At 38.2% G+C, this 20,397-nt stretch overlaps 1 protein-coding gene across 1 annotated transcript in view; it reads left to right on the top strand.

The window, feature by feature from the left end:
* LOC139945370 (uncharacterized) overlaps window positions 1-20,397 on the top strand; it is a 152,515-nt gene that overhangs the window by 86,419 nt on the left and 45,699 nt on the right. Inside the window, exons 71-95 of the mRNA XM_071942719.1 lie at window positions 556-719; window positions 1,168-1,287; window positions 1,682-1,771; window positions 2,494-2,633; window positions 2,786-2,947; window positions 3,112-3,268; window positions 4,013-4,018; window positions 5,040-5,110; window positions 5,816-5,970; window positions 6,750-6,957; window positions 7,313-7,543; window positions 8,236-8,536; window positions 9,463-9,671; window positions 10,167-10,462; window positions 11,043-11,137; window positions 12,177-12,347; window positions 13,240-13,420; window positions 13,954-14,120; window positions 15,196-15,323; window positions 15,598-15,835; window positions 16,424-16,604; window positions 17,450-17,696; window positions 18,102-18,222; window positions 19,510-19,688; window positions 19,958-20,117. Coding sequence (XP_071798820.1) covers window positions 556-719; window positions 1,168-1,287; window positions 1,682-1,771; window positions 2,494-2,633; window positions 2,786-2,947; window positions 3,112-3,268; window positions 4,013-4,018; window positions 5,040-5,110; window positions 5,816-5,970; window positions 6,750-6,957; window positions 7,313-7,543; window positions 8,236-8,536; window positions 9,463-9,671; window positions 10,167-10,462; window positions 11,043-11,137; window positions 12,177-12,347; window positions 13,240-13,420; window positions 13,954-14,120; window positions 15,196-15,323; window positions 15,598-15,835; window positions 16,424-16,604; window positions 17,450-17,696; window positions 18,102-18,222; window positions 19,510-19,688; window positions 19,958-20,117 — 4,178 coding nt within the window. The remainder of the gene's footprint in view (window positions 1-555; window positions 720-1,167; window positions 1,288-1,681; window positions 1,772-2,493; window positions 2,634-2,785; window positions 2,948-3,111; window positions 3,269-4,012; window positions 4,019-5,039; window positions 5,111-5,815; window positions 5,971-6,749; window positions 6,958-7,312; window positions 7,544-8,235; window positions 8,537-9,462; window positions 9,672-10,166; window positions 10,463-11,042; window positions 11,138-12,176; window positions 12,348-13,239; window positions 13,421-13,953; window positions 14,121-15,195; window positions 15,324-15,597; window positions 15,836-16,423; window positions 16,605-17,449; window positions 17,697-18,101; window positions 18,223-19,509; window positions 19,689-19,957; window positions 20,118-20,397) is intronic.

Genomic DNA, 20,397 nt, shown 5'->3' with positions numbered 1-20,397 from the left:
AAGATTGATCAAGAGTGGTTTGATGAGCGTTGTGTTTATAGCTTGAAAGCTTTACTTATAAGTGCCTGACAAGGCTATATAGTCGAATCGGTTGTCCATAGTGTCAAACAAGTGACCAGGATATCAATTCTCAAAACCCGTCAATCCTATTGACTGAGTTTAACTGAGTTTAATGTCAAAGTTACAGTTCAGAAAATCAAATAGTGTTTTTATACAGAGGAAACAAGTTGTGTACATTTGGGGGTTTAGCGCAATTGGAACAACGTTGGATATCTAGGATTTGAGGCATTGCATGGTGAGGTATCAATGTATATTTGGTTTGCGGTAACACCATGTTTGTATCTACTTGCCAGGTAGAGTTTGGTTTTAAAGAACCGTCTTACCGGATATCTTTTTCAGTGACCAATTTTTGTTGACTTAGTTTGATCGATTGGTTGAATCAACATGAAGCATTTGTCCAAGTTTATGTTTAGATGCCACACCCTCTTTAAAAGTATCAAGAAAGTATTACAAACTTTAAGCAAAGGTTTATTCTCATTTTTTGTTTTACCATAGAACCAATGATTCTGAAGAAGAGAGTAACATGGACGATTTCACCAGCAGCTCAGCCGATAAAGCTCGTGAATATTTCAGGAAAATTCTTCAGTCAGATTCGCCAAAACTTCCCTCAGAGGAGCACATCCTGATGAGACTTCAGCCAGAAAAGAATGTACCGCCAAGTGAGTTTATGCTTGTGTCTGAATACATTGCATGAGTATATTATGTTTATACACAGTACTAAATCATGTACAGTTGAAGTTGAGTTTACTGTGAGAGGTTTGCGGTATTAAAACACCATGTGAAGATCTCTCTTGAGCAAAGTGTTGGTTCAAAAGGTATATTACCGATGTTGAACGACTCAACGTGTTTGATCAGTATGCTCTGATTGGGAAGTAAAACGAGCAATTCACATGGTGTTACCGAACACTTCTCTTAGTTATACTAATTGCACCATGAAAAGTTTCAAATCTTAAAAGAAGTACTTATTAAGTTTAAAGCGCCTTGAGCGTCACTGAGTGATGACGGATATGCGCTGCATAACAATCCACTATTAATGTTACTAATACTACAAGATTGAATGTGAGTAAATGTTTGTTTCTTTCTTTCTTTCTTCTTTCTTCATCACAGGGGTGGCTGAATCTGGTACTGAAAGTCGTCGAGCTTCGGGCGCCTTGATATTTGGGAACGAGGACGAGACACCAGTTCCATCAAGAAAAAGGAGAGCCGTATCCCTCTCAGTAACATCTGGTAAAAAAAAATTAATTCACAAGAGATTATATGTTATCATTTGATATTATGCAACAGTATGAATTGGAGGCACTGGACACTCTTGGTAATTATTCAAAATAGTTGTTACCATAAAATCTTAATTGGTAACAACAAGCAGTGGAGAGTTGTTGATAGTCTAAAACATTGTGACAAGTGACTCCCCCTGAAGTAACGGGTTTTTTTGTTTTCACTCAAAGCATTTTATTGTCTATCTGCATGAAAGCACACAAAGTAATGCAACAAGGGTGTTTTTCTTTTCGTTATTATATCAATACTGGTTTTTGACAATTACCAAACGTGTCCAGTGCGTTTTAAGGTCAAAGAAATTCATACCATTTTACTTGAATTGTTGTTGTTTGTTTGTATACAACAGGAGGAGCCAGTTTGTTTGACCTCAGTCTGGCCCCTGGAGACGACTCTGGTGCTTGGCAGGGTGATGTGATCATCGGCGGTGGACTAACATGTACGTTTTTTTTTATTATTTCTTGTCTACTTTTGGACCTTAAAATTTATTATTTTTAGTCAATAACTGATTTTTTTTTTTGTATTGCTGACGTACGGCGTTTGAATATTTATATTGTTAAATGATAGATGAGTATCTAAAAAGTGCATTCTGGATCACAGATCTCTCGATGCACTTTACAATTCAAAAAGGTTATATTTACAAAGATACACTATAGACAAAAATAACAGGTCAGTTGTATACAAAGATTAAACATGTAAAACACTAAAAACTTTCAGAAATTATGGTTCCAGAAGTAAAAACTACATAATATTATTGATTCATGACTTATTTTAAAACCAGACAATAAAAGTCACACGCTATCAGAAATAAAAATAATAGACTAGAAAACAAACTAGGCTAGAACACAAACTGGGACTTTGTATTCGCACGATTTGCAAACTTTACAGATAAATAAATAAATGATTTTTGGGGTTGAACAAAGAATTGACTAGAGTGGGATTCGAACCAACGACCTCCGGATTAACGTGCCAGCGCTCTACCAACTGAGCTCACCAAATTTACCCAGTCAGTTTCCCTTGTGGTTTATATTGATACATAAATAAATAAATTAACACCCTTTAAAACTAGTGATGTTAGCAGCAGGGATGAAATATTAGTATTATTATTATTTTGCAAATTTGTCTTTATTTTGGGGTGTTTTTTTTTTCAATTGTTTTTAGTGAAAGGTCTAGATGCTCTTGGTAATCGGATTGCAAACATGACGATTGGGGAGCTAGAGGCGATGCTGGATTTACAAAACATCGACCCTTTTACTGTCGTCCAACTCATGAAAGACCTGCGATCTCTTTTCCGAACCTTTGTAAGTAAATCTTCCTGTTTTAGTTGTATGAAGCCATACCACACCTCTGCCCATGGATCTCCATTAGCTTCGGGTCGACCAGCGGATCAATTTTAAGTCGGCACTAAACATGTTCAAAACTGTGTCCAATACCTTCCCATCCTACATTTCAGACACACTTGATCTCAGCAAACCCAAACGTGAAGGTCTTCGATCTCAATGCAATCTGGTCCTCGATCCTCAAGGAAGCTCGGAGACCGTGCTTTCTCCATCGCTGGTCCTCGCAACTGGAACTCACTCCCAACAAACATCCGGAACGCTTCTTCTGTAGAACAGTTTAAAGGACTTTTAAAAACATTATCCCTAGCGCTTTGCATCCTTTGGAAAAGGCGCTTTATAAATTTGGTTATTATTATTATGAAGAATTTTAAATACTGAGCCGCTTGCTTCCCCATGAAGCTTTGAATGTCAAGGTAATAATCACCATCATCATTTTTAGCGGTCTGCAACGTCCATGTTGTTGGGAGGTCTGCGTCCTCTATTAGGGCAGGGCAGGGCAGTCTTCAATGTGGCCAGCAAAGCGGACGCGGTGTTGAGCAACAGTAGCAGAGAGAGATTGGTGGAATGTCTCTGTAAATCTGTTCTTTGGTCTACTAGTAATCCCGCCATGAGATGTTCTGCACCTTCATTAAAGGAACACGTTACCTTGGATCGGACGAGTTGGTCAAAACAAAAGCGTTTGTAACCGTTTTTTATAAAATGCATATGGTTGGAAAGATGGTTTAAAAGTAGAATACAATGATCCACACAAGTTTGCCTCCAAATTGCGTGGTTTTCCTTCTACTGTGCGAACTAACATGGTCGGCCATTTATGGGAGTCAAAATTTTGACCCCCATAAATGGCCGACGTATTTAGTCGACGAGGTAAAAGGAAAACCACGCAATTTCGAATTCGAGGTATGTTTGTGTGGATCATGGTATTCTACTTTTACAACATCTTTCTACCCATATGCATTTTATAAAAAACGGTTACAAACGCTTTTCAAAGACCAACTCGTCCGATCCAAGGTAACGTGTTCCTTTAAAACCTGGTGTATGTGCCATCCAGGCAACCTTGAAGCTCTTTCGTCATAGCTCATATACCTTGATTGTATTGCTTATTTTTTTATTGAGATTTGTTTCTTTTAATTGATTGTTATATTATAAAGGTGTTTGAGAGTTCATATTAGTCTTTATTAATGGCTGATGCAGTGAGATCGAGTATCAGTCAAATTTGACTATCGCCTATACTGACGTCAGAACATCAGACAATCCCATTACCGGATAGAGTAGTCTTCTATCGAGTATCCAGTACCAGAAAAGTCATTAAGCTAACTTACTTGAGATATCATCCTATTTAGAATTTAGTACAAGTATATCTTCAAAAAAAAGTCCGTTATCCACTTGCAAGCCCCTTCTTCACCAAAATGACCTTCGGCTCAGAGACGAATAGAATTGCAGTTGCCGAAACCAAAAAGACACCGAACAGAACTCATTCTGTTCGCTTAACTTTACACATACCATAAATCTACTACTCAACCCCCCTATGACCTTACCCGAAAGCACAGATTGCCGACCTAGCACCACACACATGCCATCAAGTTTTGTAAACAACGTAGGAGGCTTCTACCGTTCTAATTAATTCATTTATGGTTTCTTGCCATATGTATTCTGTCCTCTAATTTCTGGATTCGTATGTTACGTGGAATTCGTCAGCACCACCATGCATAAGTTCAACGAGTGAGTACTGAAATTTAAATAAAGAAAAGTGCTTATGCCACATAATTACAGTAATAAAAGATTCCGAAGGTAATTAAAAGCTGCCAAAACAAAAAAGACCTAGTATAATGCGAACACTGAAGTCTGCCAGACTTCCCTAGCAGAGTCTGTCTAGAAAACTATTTATGTCAACACAACCATGAGCTTACTAATAAAATTGTAACAAAGGCAGAAGTGGAAATACATGAATACGTTCGATAGCTAGCTACAATCCCGGCCAAAATGCTTGGGCCACCTACTATTCCTTACGTTACATAAAACCAATCACTGTAGGCCTACACTTCCCAATGACAATAGTAATTTTCCCCTGTCCCCCCGCTCAATGTTGACTGTAACGCTGAAGACTGGCAATCAGAACCAACATTGAAAGGGGGCATACGGGGGCAACGAGATATGCGCGGGATTGTAGACCAGCATGCACATCGTTCAACTCGTTATATGCTTTTCAAACCGTTGTAACTACTGAAGGGGGAACGGGCAAACAGATGGGCTGGTTGAACAGCAAAGTTTCCAGATACGAAAATGACCCCCAGCTCTGAAAATGTTGTGATTTTCAATGTAATTTTGTATTTCACTGACATGTAAACGAGATACGTTTGTTTTCTGTAGGCATTGAAGCTGGTGGTTTTTTCGAGATGAACATACCCGTTTCTGTGGCCCTAGTGTCAATGACTGCTAAGGTAAATGTATGCTTTAAAGGGAACAACTAGTTTTTGGAACCGTTTGATTAGTTTCATCCTTAAAAACAATGTAGAACTATACAATAGAAGTATATAAACAGTGACAATTTCACTTTAAAAGTTTTTTTTTTATATTGCCGTAAATCTAGAACGTTTACGTCCACGCAGAAAGAATACATAACCTGAGAAAGGTTTCACATTACCTGAGAAAGGTTGTTATTGCCATTAACTGAGTGATTACTAAACGTAAACCTTCCATTTGTTGAGCAGTTGGAATTGTGGTCACACCTTTTATGTCAAAGATACATGGGGTTGATTTCACAAACAGTTGGTACTAGTCCTAACTTAGCACTAGTCCTTTGAGATATTAAAACTTAAGTCTAGTCCTATGTCATAAACGCGTCCTTTCTCCAGAAGACGATCAGAGCATACTGATCGAAACGTCGAGTTGAAACCAACGGTTCTTTTCAGAAGCACCCCAACTCATTAATTAGAGATAGTCATAACATGGTGTTACCACAAACCTTTCCATACCGTCCTAACTCGAGATAAGACTAGTCCTTACTCTTTGTGAAATCGACCCCAGTACACTCTCTAAAGTATTTTACACGAGGACTATGTGTTGAAATTGACAATCAGTAATATCCCACAAAGGAAATTGACCAAATCTTATGGTTATAATCTTCATTTATTTTTCTATAACAGGGTGGTATAACACCAACGGTTGGTAGCTACGTTATTGCAGGCGTAACAATCGGTAATATACTGTACGGTGAATTAGTACTCAGGGCTGACGTCTTGCACACAAGCTTCCCGACAGTTGCAGAACTACTGTTTTCTAAATTCCCACTGGATGTTGGGTAAGTCTCCGTGGTCTTTATAGATTCAGATAAATTATTTGTGTCGTGCCCGAGCGGATAAGAGCACCAGGGGCCAATTTCATAGAGCTGCTTAAGCATGAAAATAGCTCGCTTATTTTACACATGTTACTTGCCAAATTGTTATGCCATTTACATTGCTTGTGACTGGTACTTAGATGTTGTTTACTTAGCATTACAAATGAGTGGACTCTTGGCCGGTAATCTGATTTTACTAAGCAAGGATTTTTTCGCTTAAGCAAAATTTTGTGCTTAAGCAGCTCTATGAAATTGGGCCCAGCTCTGGGGCCGATTTCACAAAGCAATACAATCACGAGCCATCGTCAGTATTATCATAGTGTATTGTGACATCAAACTTGATTGATTTGCTGTAAAAATCAATCAACACCATGACTCAAAGCTCTTCCAACATTATTACCCCCTGATCACTGGGCATTTCCATTCCACCATCTCAGCTCCCTGGGAATTGTACAGCCTTTGCCGCCAAGTATGTAGCGTACTAAGCTAAACCAACCACAAGAACCATCTCTGTCCTCACGGGTACCCATTTAACCCTGGGGGAGAGAAGCAATTATAGTAAAGTGTCTTGCTCAGGGACACAAGTGTCACGACCGGGATTCGAACCCACACTCTGCTGTACAGAATCACCAGAGCTTGAGTTCGGTGCTCTTATCTGCTCGGCCACGACACCCCACCCCATATAAGAAGCCATTGTTATTATGATTATTATTAATCTCTAAGTATGTGTCTTTAATCCTCAGTCTCAGGTTGGACATAGTGATGATCCCATTGGTACTCCGACTGACGGGTAAAGTCACCCTGAAGATTCCATTCTTAGGGAAGGTGACGCTTTATGAGAGGGATCTGTGGCGCTACCAAGCCAACCCTATCCATAAAAACATCTTTGATATTCACACCAAGGACCCCGATACGTCTCCGCCAGAGGTTGTGGCCTACTCTACACCTGCGGTAAGTCCCAGAATGTTAAACCAACTCTCTTCCCGATTGTCGGAACTGCAGGACCAAGTTACATAGTTTAAAGGCACATCCGTCAATTTCACCGAACTCTTCCTAACTTAGGATCAATAGAAACAGGGGTCTGTTTAAAAAATTTATATATATAATATGCTTAAAAGCAGGTTGGAAAATTTTTATAAGGACAACCTAAATTACATCTAAGAGCAACACTCAATGTTATGAAGAGCGTCAACTCTTTAATCCAGAGGTCGCAGGTTCAAGTCCAGCTCTCGTAAGATTGCCTTTTGTTCAAATCAAAATCAATAGTAGATTTTTACATTAGAATTTGATTTCTTTTTCTCCAAAGGAGGCCCCCAACTCCCGAAAGAGGTCAGTAAATATTGCAGAGCCTACCAGCCATTGCAGCGTTGAGCAGGTGCCCGGTTTAGACTACACAGAGCCTGCCTTTCAACTTGAGGTGGTCGCTGCTGATGACAAGAGTCTAGTGACGTTTTCCTACCAGGTTGGGACGGTACCTGGAGGGAGCGACGTACTCTCTAAGACAGAATATGGAGGACCATCAGCCATTATTTCACAGGTGATGTTGCTTTGGTGATCACAACCAAGCCTTGGCTAAAAATTCCCTCTATGCCCACTCTATAGAGGTGTCTGTGACATATGTTCATGGAATTGTTACACTCTAAAGTCCCCCAGGGTCCAAATTTCCAAGTCCCGTTTGGCCTGACCCATTTATGGGTCAGTTTGACCTGGAATCTGTTTAAAAATGACCAATAAATGCTTTAAACTGACATATGCAAAACAAAATTACATTTTTAGTCAGTTTCCGGGTCAATTTGAACTGGAAAAAAGTCATGCTCAACGGGACCCGGAACTCGGGTCAATTCTGACCCGGTCGTTTTAGAATGTGGAAAGTTTGCATTTCTATGGGTGCGTTCGTTTAGCTTCCCTGGGTCGACCCCGATGTGTGGCGGTTTTTGTTCCAGGACGAACATGGGTAATTATCTGCACACGTTCGTCCTGGAAAAAAAAAACGTCACACTCCGGGGTCGACCCAGGGAAGCTAAACGAACGCACCCAAAGATTGTTTTGCAACTCTGGATATTTCTCCACGTGACCTGAAATAACTCGTATTACACGTCACTTTTACAACCGTCAATCATTGGAGTTTTGTAGCAATTTCTAGGATTGAAATATTTCCATGTTAAAACTGGTTTGTTTTCAACAAATTATAGATTTGTTGACAATTTTTGAATCCTGTTTTGTCCACAGACTCTGTTCGGTGGACATCCACTTCACTTCACTGTCTACGCCATGAACAATGGCGGAGGTACCTCAACCGCAACCTGCAGCCTGCCGACCTTTGACATTACCCTCCCAACGGGTCGTATTACTCCCGACTTCACTTCAACCAGTCATCCACACATCCTTCGTGCCTCAGCAGTGGTCTATGATGACTCTGTCATTTTGATGCAGAAAGAAGGAGTTGGGTTCGGACCGGAGATCTGGGGTGATCAGATCGTACCCTGGCACACGATTGACGTCACAGAGCGAGAACAACTTGGAACCTCAAGTAACTTTAATTCTCTTGGGGTTTTCTCCCACATCTTAAACTTAATTTTGCTTAACTTAAGCTTTCTCCAGAAGACGATTTGAGCATACTGATCGAAATGTCGATTTGAAAGTAACGTTTTTTCAGAACCACTCTATCTCATTTAGTGATTATCGTTAATAAAAATAATAATAAAACAGTATTTATATAGCGCAATATGAATTAACATTCCTCAAAGCGCTTAACAGCAAAATGAAAAGCATTACAAGAAAAACAAAAACTATATCTAGCCCCAATTAAAGCCCACAACAAATAATTATAAAGTTAGGCCAGACCAGCTGTTACCTAAACGAAACCATTAAAAATACTACAAAGGATCTGAACAATTACTCTTTACACTAAATATTTTAAAGTATAAAAAGGCAAAAAGATTAAAATACTGCAAACCGTTCTATATCATCATCTTCCTCTTTTTGGTTGGCTCTAATTAGAGCGTTGGCAATAGTTATCATGACCCAGATCCAGAAAATATATTTCACTATCTCACAAAATCGGTCACACTCGTGTAAAATTTAGTCCTTGAAATGTCAGCCTCAGAGCTTTAGGGCAGTATTAAAAGCAGCTGGAAATCCATGCTAGACCCGTTAAGCAAGTTGTGGTTCAAATTTGAGTAAAAGGAAAAGAAATATCATATAAGCAATCAACGGAAAATGTCATGAAGTTGGGAAATATTGTGGTCATAGCAGACTGATTTTTAAATATAGATTGCTTGTAAGGTTTGCGGTAACACCATTTAATGGTAATCTCTAATTGATTTGGGGGGGTTCTGAAAAGAACCGTAGATTTCAACTCAAACCTTACAAGATCGTTATTCCACCAGGTAAAAGCTCAAATCCGACTTAAATATAGATTTCTTAATCGACTTTGTTTTCTTTCACTTGTAACAGTCAATGACTTTCACTATTTCACCACCGCCAAGAAAGGCCGCCTCATCTCCACACCAACGTCCACCGTCACTCATATTAATCCTAACTTCTGTGCCCGTGACTGCCTCGCTCTTCCAGAGACAAAGTGTCTAAGTATCAACTATGACTACGATTCCCAAATGTGTGAGCTGCTTGAAGAGATCGAGGGCCATGGGGTCGAGGTTCATGAGGTATCTATTTATACAATTTTTTTTTTTACAAATATAACAAGGTTTAAGGGTAAATAGTCGATATTAGCTCCCCGAGATATTGGAAGTTGACAGACTAGTTCCCGAGTTACCAAACTTTCACAGGTTTGTTGTTCTGTGCATATGTTGTGATTTTTTGGGTTTTTTTTTTTCAGTTCTTCGTTTTCTTGTTCTTCTCTGTTTTCTTGTTGGTTGGGGGGGGGGGGGCTCGCAGAGGGTTTAAGCTTTCTGACAGTTTTGTTTTGGAAGTTGACTTCATTTCAGAGGGAAATATTTTACAGAAAATAAACTGTTCCAGTAAGAATTGTCCTAATCAGTGAATTTTCAGACCAAAATTTAAAATTGATGTATTTTCTAGCTACCAATCTCATATATTTTTTATAATTATAAAGTTATGCACATAAAGTTATGTAAAGTGTAGGGGGTATAAAATCATTTCTAACTTTTGTTTTTGCTGTTTTTGCCTTTCGAACCAAGTCTGGTAAGTTCACTCATTATGAACGTCTCGGTATTGGACACGCTGTTGAGTTTAACCACGAGTCCCTCCTGCTCGATCACAACAACATCTATTACTTCAACATTGAGCTCCTGAACTATGTAGCGTATGAGAACATCGTGTCATCTGTGGGTATCGTGACAGACTTTACAGCTCCAGAGCCTGGTTTGATCGTCAATGCATCGAGGGACGAGGTTGTACATGAGCCGTGTGTTCAATTTACTCCTGATGAATGGGAGAGACGATGTATTGAGGATACACCTCTTGATAATCATAGGTAAGCCAGGAACCTTGCCCCTTCAAGAATAATACCTGGGACAGTTTCTCCATTTTGATTGGTTGAGAGGATATCACGTGGGGGAATTTAAACGGATGATATCACCACCGCCAGAAGTGTTTAAACACATGTGTGACCCCTAAACCATCATAAGGAGTATACATCTTGGATTTCTGACGCCATGAGCTTGTTCATTTATTTGTATTTTAACCGAACCAAGCTGAATTTATCCCCGACAGTTTTAGGGGGTCTGAAGCTTTGTAAGCTTTAGGGTAGTGGGTGACTATATTTGAGATTTTTTTTTTACAAATTCCTATTTGAAATTGTTTTTGAACAAACAATACAATTATTCATAATGAAAGAGCCTGAGATCAGTGAGTGAATTTCGTCTGCGGCAGAATAATTTAATTTTTGGATTCACTTATTATTTGTATAGCGCCAAATCACCAAAGTACATAAGGCCTTATCAGGAGAAAATAAAGACCAATGTGATGGTGACAGCCAGCAGCTGCAGTTTGGAGAATGAGTCTCATTTGAGACCCCCGTTTAAAATCGTCTGGGTTTCTTTTCATTTTGTTAGATACATTATCGATGGGCCTGGTTCAATGACTGTCTTCAATGGCGAAATGGAATTGATGGACATGCTGTATACAAGAAGCAATACATACATGGCAGGTAACAAGACCAAATAGATCAAGACTAATCATTCTTTGAAAACAAAATAAACAAATATTTCTGCGCCTTGAACACCCAGCAGGGTGGATACATGCGTATCACAAGTCTTATTATTTTTATGGAAAGGACCGTTGGTTTCAACTCACCCCAAGTCATTAGAACCACCCCAACTCATTAGAACCGCCCCAACTCATTATAGATAGTCATTACATGGTGTTACCGCAAACCTTTCCATATCGTATTTCCACCATGCAAAGTTTCAAATCCTACTTATTATTTTTATTTTTAGTACTGTTTTTATTTCGTTATTAACTTAACTACTGCGGAGTGAGTTCTTAAAGCCATTATACACTTTCGGCACAGAAAACAAAATAAAAGTTCACAGATTTACAAATAACTTACAGGGTTTACAGAAGGTAATGGTGAAAGACTTCTCTTGAAATATTATTCCATGAAATGCTTTACTTTTTGAGAAAACATTAAAACAATTATCAATTCTCGACATCAAGAATTTCGGATTTATTTTAAACACATGTCACGACATTGCGAAACGTGCGGAAACAGGGCTGGGTTTTCCTCGTTATTTTCTCTCGACTCCGATGACCGATTGAGCCTAAATTTTCACAGGTTTATTTTATATATAAGTTGTGATACACGAAGTGTGGGCCTTTGGACAATACTGTTAACCGGAAGTGTCCAATGGCTTTAATTTGTCTCAGCATTTCGACTAGCTTGTTCTAGTCATCGTCAGGAGACAGACAGACGATGACCTTCCGCCCAGGTAGTAGTTAAAAAGCAGTACAGTTCTCCCGAATTTTGAAATTCTACTCTGCGGAGTTCTTTAAAGAACAAACTCTACCTGGCAAGTAGTAATTAAATTTAAACCTCACCACGCAACGCCTCAAATCCCATATTAAATAATAATAAACAGTAACTTCAGATCACTCTGTCACTTTCTCCCATTTGTAAACTATGTTTTTTGTAGCAGAAGTTGTCATAGAAAGTGTTTTCGTTTTTGTTTTTTTCCTCCATATTTCAGCAAACTGGGACGGTATCCATGATAACGAGACTGGTATCCATGGCTACACCTGGTCCATTGGTTACAGCGTGTGTAATGATAACGTCAGCAGCCATATTGATCCTCATGCACACCTGTTTGATGAATCACAATGGCACCACCAGGGACTGGTAGTCAACGTCAACCTTCCAGGTAGAAATTCACATAATCAATATTATGGAAAGAAACATATTATTTCAACTGCCTACGTTTTGTATAATAATAATATAGGTATTTATATAGCGCCTTTAACACAGATTAAAGCGCTGAACAATGAATAAAACAAGAACAAAGCAAAGAAAGAAAGATGAACAAAACAGCAAAGGATTAATGACGAGGCTGACTGAAAAAGTAGGTTTTGAGGTGTTTTTTGAAAATGGCTGTAGAAGATGATTCCCTGATCAGTTTAGGTAATTCATTCCATTCCTTCGGCCCAGCCAGAGAAAAAGACTTGGAGCCGGCAGATCGAGAAGGCCTTTGCTCACAGAGAAGGGATTTATCAGAGGAGGACCGCAGACCTTCTCTGCCAGGTGTATAAGAAGACAATACATGTAGATCAGAAAGATAATTTGTATAAACCATGCAATCCTCCAGCATAGTTTTATTTATATATTTCTGGTAAATATATTATCGACCCATTAAAAACTGAAACAGGCGGCCCAAATGCTAAAATCAACTCAATGTGTACAAAGTTAAAAGATACAAAATTGCACATTACAAAGTTACAATTACAAAAATATCAATATAAACCACAAGGGAAACTGACTGGGTAAATTTTGAAATGATTTTTGGGGTTGATCAAAGAATTGACTAGAGTGGGATTCGAACCAACGACCTCCGGCACGTTAATCCGGAGGTCGTTGGTTCGAATCCCACTCTAGTCAATTCTTTGTTCAACCCCCAAAATTACAAAAGTACTACAAAACAGCAATAATATAGAGCAAGTTGAAAGGAAATCAAATTGAGATTTTAAAAAAAGGGGGAAAGATGGTAATTGATGTAAACCACAACCACAAGTTTTTGTCTATTTTGTATGAACCTTTAGATGGTGCATATTTTATCAGCGTACGTGCTCTGAATAAGGTGGAGTTTGGAGGCCCGATGGCACTGACTGTATGTCACAGCACGCCCCTCATCATTGATAACACTCCGCCAATAGTTGACGGCATTAATAACATCACTTATGATTCCTCTATTGGTAGAATCGGATTGCAAGTGGTGGCAGGGTAAGTATTTGTTTTCCCCCAAAAATGACAGCAAGTTAATAAAAAGCTTGAGATAAATTTTCAATCTAAGATCTAATACATATATATATATATATACAAGATGTGATTACGCAATCATACTGACAACCCTATAAGAAAAATGGTTGGTTACACAGTCATGGCTTTCCCAATCATCAAAGAAATTTTATTCCGAGCTTTCACATTGCTTGTAAAAACTTTACCTCCTGAACGGTTTGTAATACTCACAATTACATTTCACAATGATGGGTTACACCGTCCATGTCTTCCCCTATCATCAAAGGAAAATCACTTCCAAACTCCAATGTCACTGACAAAAACAAAGTGAAACTGTTATATCGAAACATCTGACCCGTTCACTCCTGGAGTTTCATAAGTGTATCGAAAGGCCAAACTCTAAGCTTTAATTTGGTGTATGTTGGAGTTCTGTGGCATTTTGAAATCTGCCAAATTATGAAAGTTATAGTGACCAAAATCAAGTTATAAACCACAATGTATTATTGAATTGTTTACAGAGATCCCGAGTCTTACCTGTTTGAGTACCACGTTGCAGCCGGAAGAACACCTAGGGATATATCTCTGCATGACTGGGAAACCCTCGCTGTTACTCAACAACTCATCATCAACTTCAAGATTCCAAATGGCATACCATGCTGGCTGATCGTCAGAGCTGTCAATAATGGTACAAAGTTAACATGAGAAGTCCAATACATATGCACAGGAAAATGATGAATTTGTGTACTGGGCCCAACTTCATAGAGCTGCTGAGCACAAAAATCGAGCTTATCGTGAAGTTTCTACCTTGATAAAAACATGATTACATTTCCACGTGAACTTCAGAATAAGTCAACAACAGCTGAATACCAGTAACAAGCAATATGCAACAGATGGAAAATTGGTTGGTTATTCTGTTTTTATCAAGGAGATGTCATGCTACGCAAATTTTTGTGCTTAGCAGCTCTATGAAATTGGGCCCTGGTGTCAATAACAAATGATCAGGGCCCAATTTCATGGCTCTGCTTACCGTTAGCACAGAATCGGCGCTTACGGAAGCAGGGAATTCTGTGCTTACGGCAAGCGAATTTCACGGGTTAGCGGCAAATTCTGGCTTCTGCGCGTGCGTACTCCACGTTAATAGGCATTCTACGCTTACAAGGCTAGCGCAGAAATTCGGCGCTTGCACGTAAGCCGGGAATCGTGATCGTAAGCACAGAATTCGGCGGTAAGCAGAGCCATGAAATTGGGCCCAGATGGTTTATTGTTACAGATTATAAAGTGATACAAAAGTGAACTTTAAACAAACGACAACATCTAGGTCCGGGTTGAAGCAACATTTGTTCCCAAGCCTATATGGACGGACAGGCAAAACGCCAGACATACTTGAAAAGATGGGATATAAACGAGTGTAAGACAAATAATAAGGCCGTTATTATTCCCTTAATATACAAACTCACATACAGTAAATAAGGATGGATTAAAACAACAAGTGTTTAGTTTTCTAGCAAATAAGATAAAGTTATGATTTAAAAGAGTCATCCAGATTATTCCAGAATAAAGTGCCAAGCTGGACAACACCATTTTTGGCCAACGCGGTTCTAAAATAATTAACATAAATCATATTTTTCCTAGCAGTGCTGTGGGTATATTATTAGGAATGGATAGTTAATGATGTTTAAGGTTGACTTGGTTTACTCCTGTTTAATCCAAGTCACAATCGAATTGCCGGTCATTCCTTTTTCATTTTTTCTTCTCCGTAGTTGACCTTCGAACTGTAGATCACGCTGATGAACCAATATTAGTTGATGACACACCACCAATTGCTGGAGACTTATTCGATGGACCTTATGCTGGACGAGATCTTGTGTTCACTAAAGACAGGAATGAGGTAAGCAGGGAATTCCTTTTAGGGACATTTTTGATATCTTGTCAAGGTTTAATTAAAGGCAGTGGACACTATTGGTAATTACTCAAAATAATTATTAGCATAAAACCTCAATTGGTAACGAGTAATGGGGAGAGGTTGATAATTAAAAAAACATTGTGAGAAACGGCTCCCTCTGAAAGGACATAATTTTCGAGAAAGAAAGTCTTTTAAAAACAGTATTGGGCATCAGTGTATGATCTGATTGTTAATCCGATGAGTTCACTTCTTTAAACAGATTTGTGGAAACTGGTACAACTGGTTTGATCCTGATTCAGGTATTTCCTCGTACCTGTGGGCCGTTGGAACCCAACCGCTAACAAGCAACGTCGTGAACTTTGTCAAAGTGTCTCGCCGAGAGCATGGGACCTGCTCCGGGTATGTCACCCTCCAGCACGGCGAGACCTACTACTCAACGCTTGTAGCATTCCACGGTGGTTATGACAAGTTGAATGTTTCGGCTTCATCAAATGGAGGTCAGTTTACAATTAACCCACTGCATTTATGCTAATCTAAATGCAGATAATTCCTTATCTTACATAGAAGAAACTGGTGTTTTCTTAGTATTTCGTTAATCCTGCCAGACTCATGAAAGGTTTTCTCTATATGGTGCCAACAGAAAGTGACCCTCAGAAAAGTTCAAATATTTGAAATAAACAAATCTCCTCCTACTCAAAAAATTAAACAAAACCTTGACACAAAGGTGATATATTTATAACAGTTTTTTTCTCGACCAGACACCAGGAAGAAATTCAAACGCAAAACAATTTAAATTGTGTAAAAATAAATAGAGGTACATTTTCTCACCACTTCTCTGAAAGCTTGCTATTTTTAAGCAGGTATTACCACTTAACTGCTTATATGAATTACTTGTTCATTTGTAATCTTTTCATGTTGTCAAGCCTTTGAGAAAGACTCTTCTAGGTTCGAAACGTCGGCTTTTAATTTTTTGTTTTTGCTTTTATACCATTGGTCCTTTTGTTTGGTAAGTTATTTGCGACAGCTTATTCTATTTTTATATTTTTTTTTAAATAAATTAAAATGTTGCTCCTATGTTCTACCAGTGACTGTTGATCTAACTCCACCCGTCCAAGGAAGCGTCTACGACGGCCTCCTTCCAGGCCCAATGGACCTGGAATTCTCTTCCAAACCAGCCACAGTATCAGCTCAGTGGCAGGGATTCTCTGACCCTGAGTCTGGTATCGAAGACTACCAAGTCTCAATTTACCGCAAGCACGATGACAGGTAGGTTCATGTGAAGAGAAGAAGTTTACAAAATGTGAGTTTAACAGTGAAGAACCCACATCAGTAAACCATACAATTCAATTCAATTATTTTCGAAATTGGTTTATTTTAATTCAACATGGCTCAGTAAGCTGTTATTCCTAACCGCTTCAGTAACTTAATACTATCAACTCCAGACTGGACAGAAACCTGGTCTGGAAGAACTTACTGGGTGAAATGGATATAAAAGTGGGCAGTGAATACTAGGTGGGCTTATCAGGGGGTGGTTTTTTAACGGTGGAAGAAAAGATCTCACGCCTTATCTACTCAAGGTTAAAGGGGCAGTTATTAACGTCTTTTAAAAGTGTTAACAATGCAAAGGTATCGAAAATAATTAAAACATCTTATTTAAAAAGGAACCTTAAAAACATTTGTCACAATGTTTTAATTGCGCTGAAGATAAAGATAAATGAGTAACTAAAACATGTTTGTCTTGAGTTTAAGGCACAAAAGAAGTCCGATTTATAGTTTATTCAAACCATATTGCAGCCCGAAGGCTGAATTTCGCAGTGGTTACAGTCGGTACAAAACATCAATACACAGAAGAAATTTAAACAATTACACAGTCTATAAAAACTATAAAGCACCAAAAAACACAGGAAATGGAAACATTGAAAAAAGCAGGGCATAAAAACAAGCACAACCCCCAATGAACAAACATGTTTATTAATAGCATGTAAGCAACCTAGTTAGATACCAGCTGGGGCTATTATGAAATTCAATATTAACACATTTAGACACAGATAAAAAATTAAAAAATTAAAAAAATTATCAATAAATTTAATTGATTTTATTCATTTTGTCAGTGAAAATGCAACCAATGACTTTGAGGTTATCCATGAAGCCGAGTCAGTTGGTAATGACGTCTCTTTAATTGAGTGGCATCATTTCCATCTACACCACAAGGATCAGGTGTACATTAACCTACGTACAATCAACCAGGCTGTCAATCATATTGATACTCCAACCAATGGATTCCTGGTGGATTTGACTCCTCCCATGCTACGATCCCTTGGAGACGGGCTTGTTGTTGGACAAGATGCAGACTTCCAGGTTGGTTTTAACATATTTTGTTAACTCACCAAATCTCCTTACTCACCTTTTCTAAAAAGATAAGATTAATGTTGAGGTGATCTTAAAGTTTGAATCAATCATAATTACTAAAGTAAGTGAGATGTCACAATACAAGTTAATATGTTGCACTGAAAACAATTATAAGATGGATCTTGGTGCTTTTGGAAATCAAGATCTGGGCTCGACGTAGACTTGTGGACAGGTTGTTAATGGTTTGTCGCATTGATTGTCGAATCGTGGTGGTGGCGGAGAGCGTCGGAACGCAATCACCGTGACAGACATTTAACTACTTGTTCCCAAGTTTAGGCTAGACATAACCCCAAAACACAAACTGTACGTCTTGGTGATATTGTCTGAATTAAATTCCTTGTTTATTTGCTACAGACACACAGTGATAGCCTTGCTGTTCACTGGGACTACTTTGATGAAGAATCCGGCATTGCGATGTTTGAGTTGGCCATTTACGAAATGCGACATGGTATAAAACAAAAGATTTTCCCAGCAGGTAAAGTTTTATCTATTTATTAAAAGGAAATTGTATAAAACGAAACATTTAAATCTCTTTTTTAGTTGATGAAAACGTATTTTAAAAAGATTATTTAGTTCTTCACTAATAATCGGCGGAGGGATGGAGTCTCACGCATTATTAAAATTGTCCAGCTAAATTTGTTCTTGCTTCAAGCACTAGCACTGTAGTGAAATAAAATCAACCACTAAAAGGGTTAGTTCCACCACTCTGCAGAACAGCCAGATTTAGAAAATCCACTAATCATTAATTTTAAGGATTCTTTAAATTTGTACACTAGCGGGTTTTTTTCTCTCTCAATTTTATACCAGGTTATGTATTTGTATCTATTTGTCTTTTGTGATTAGTTGTTAATCTTATCTATTCCAGCAATCCAGTTTTTTTGTCGATTGTGTCTAGCATTGTGTGTTCTGTCTTTTAAAAAAGTTACATCTTGTGCATATCTTTTTTGTTCTACTCAAACTTTTGCTAGTTGAATTTTTATCGTAGGATTTTGGTACTATTTCTTATCTGGCTGCATAGCCCGGTTTTGTTTTTAATTGTCTGTAAAACTTTTGTTTTTGTTTTTTGTGTTCTGTCTTTAAAAAAAGTTAAATCTTGTGCATATCTTTTTTGTTCACACTCAAACTTTTGCAATAGTTGAATTTTTATCGTAGTATTTTGGAACTATTTCTTATCTGGCTATAGCCCGGTTTTGTTTTTAATTGTCTTTAAACTTATATTTGATCTTTGTTAGCATGTCTATTTTAGTATTACCGTGTGAAACTACCAACCATGTTTTAGTGTTTTTCATTTATGCTGTGTTCATCAAGTGTAAGAGGTGTTCATCCAGTGTAAGATCCATTCATTTTCATTCCTTGCAGTTCTGATCCATGTTGTTCCTGCATAAACCCTCATGTCACCTCTCCATCTTCTTCTCTGTCTACCTCTTTTCCTTTTCCCTGTTCTTGGTTGCCAATCCATTATTCGTGTTGTCCATCTGTTTTCATTTCTTGTTATGTTAGACCGAAACAAAAACAAATGACTCACCCAACTTTTGGCAAGATCAATTTCAGAACTGAGAAGTCTCTCAAACCTCCGATTATCTACTCCGTGGCAGTAGAATAAAGCAAGACAGTTCTCTAAAGAACAAACTCTACCTGGCAAGTAGATACACACGGTGTTACCGCAAACCAAATATACATTGATACCTCACCATGCAATGCCTCAAATCCTATATCAAATTCTTACCTATGTATTTCTCAGCACAATCTTCCACTCTTTCAGATTTGGATCCAAATACTTTTGAGCCGATACTAGACGTTACTGCCAAATCCCACGTGCAAAGTGGATTGTCACTTCGTGCAGGTGCCGTCTATATCACACGAATCAAGGCTCGAAACCAGGCTAAACTGATAACATCCCATGAGACCAGTGGTATCAGGGTAGACACTACTCCACCTGTGGTGAGTGAAGAATGTTATCTGATTGCCATGTTTAAGTGACAATTATAAATAATCTATATAAATAAATTAAGTTAAATAATATGTGATATTCGTCGACATTTTTAAGCAGATCACAATTTTAACAAAACACTCAACTTTTCAAAAGAAAAATATTCTAATTATAAATGTAAAGTTTCAAAAGTAGTTGGTGTCCCATTTGAGTTTGCTTGAAGTTTTTTTTCACGGAGCATCTTGACGATCCTGATCCATATTTTGTATTGTTTGTTAAGATGAGATACGTACGAGGTGGGAACCTAGATGGAGAGACTGAAGAAGTCATCAACAGATACCTGTTCCAGAACAGCCTCTCTACCATTAAGGCTTCATGGCTTGGAGTGGATGGTCAAAGTGGTATTAAGAACTACTGGGTCGCGGTTGGAACATCTCCAAGTAAGACATAAGGCAACATTTTATATAAAACAAACTGGTTTAGCTCCATGCTCGCTTCCTTTTGAAACGCCACCTCCTTTTTGTTTTGTTTTCTTTTCTTTTCATTTTTAAACAAAAAGGGCGCTAGACATGTTTAGATTGTTTTTAATTAAACTGTGCTTTGAATTTGAGTAGATGTCAAAGTTTCCTGAATTAATTGAAAACGAAACTAAGAAAAGTCTTTCTTTAATCTTTCTCGTTTGAAGTTTTGTACAGGGTTTGGGTCTAAACTTGTCTAATG

Source organism: Asterias amurensis, chromosome 12, assembly GCF_032118995.1.
Source record: "Asterias amurensis chromosome 12, ASM3211899v1".
NCBI classification, from domain to species: domain Eukaryota; kingdom Metazoa; phylum Echinodermata; class Asteroidea; order Forcipulatida; family Asteriidae; genus Asterias; species Asterias amurensis.
Note: the sequence above shows the minus strand (reverse complement) of the source record. Positions and strands in the feature narration are given on the sequence as shown.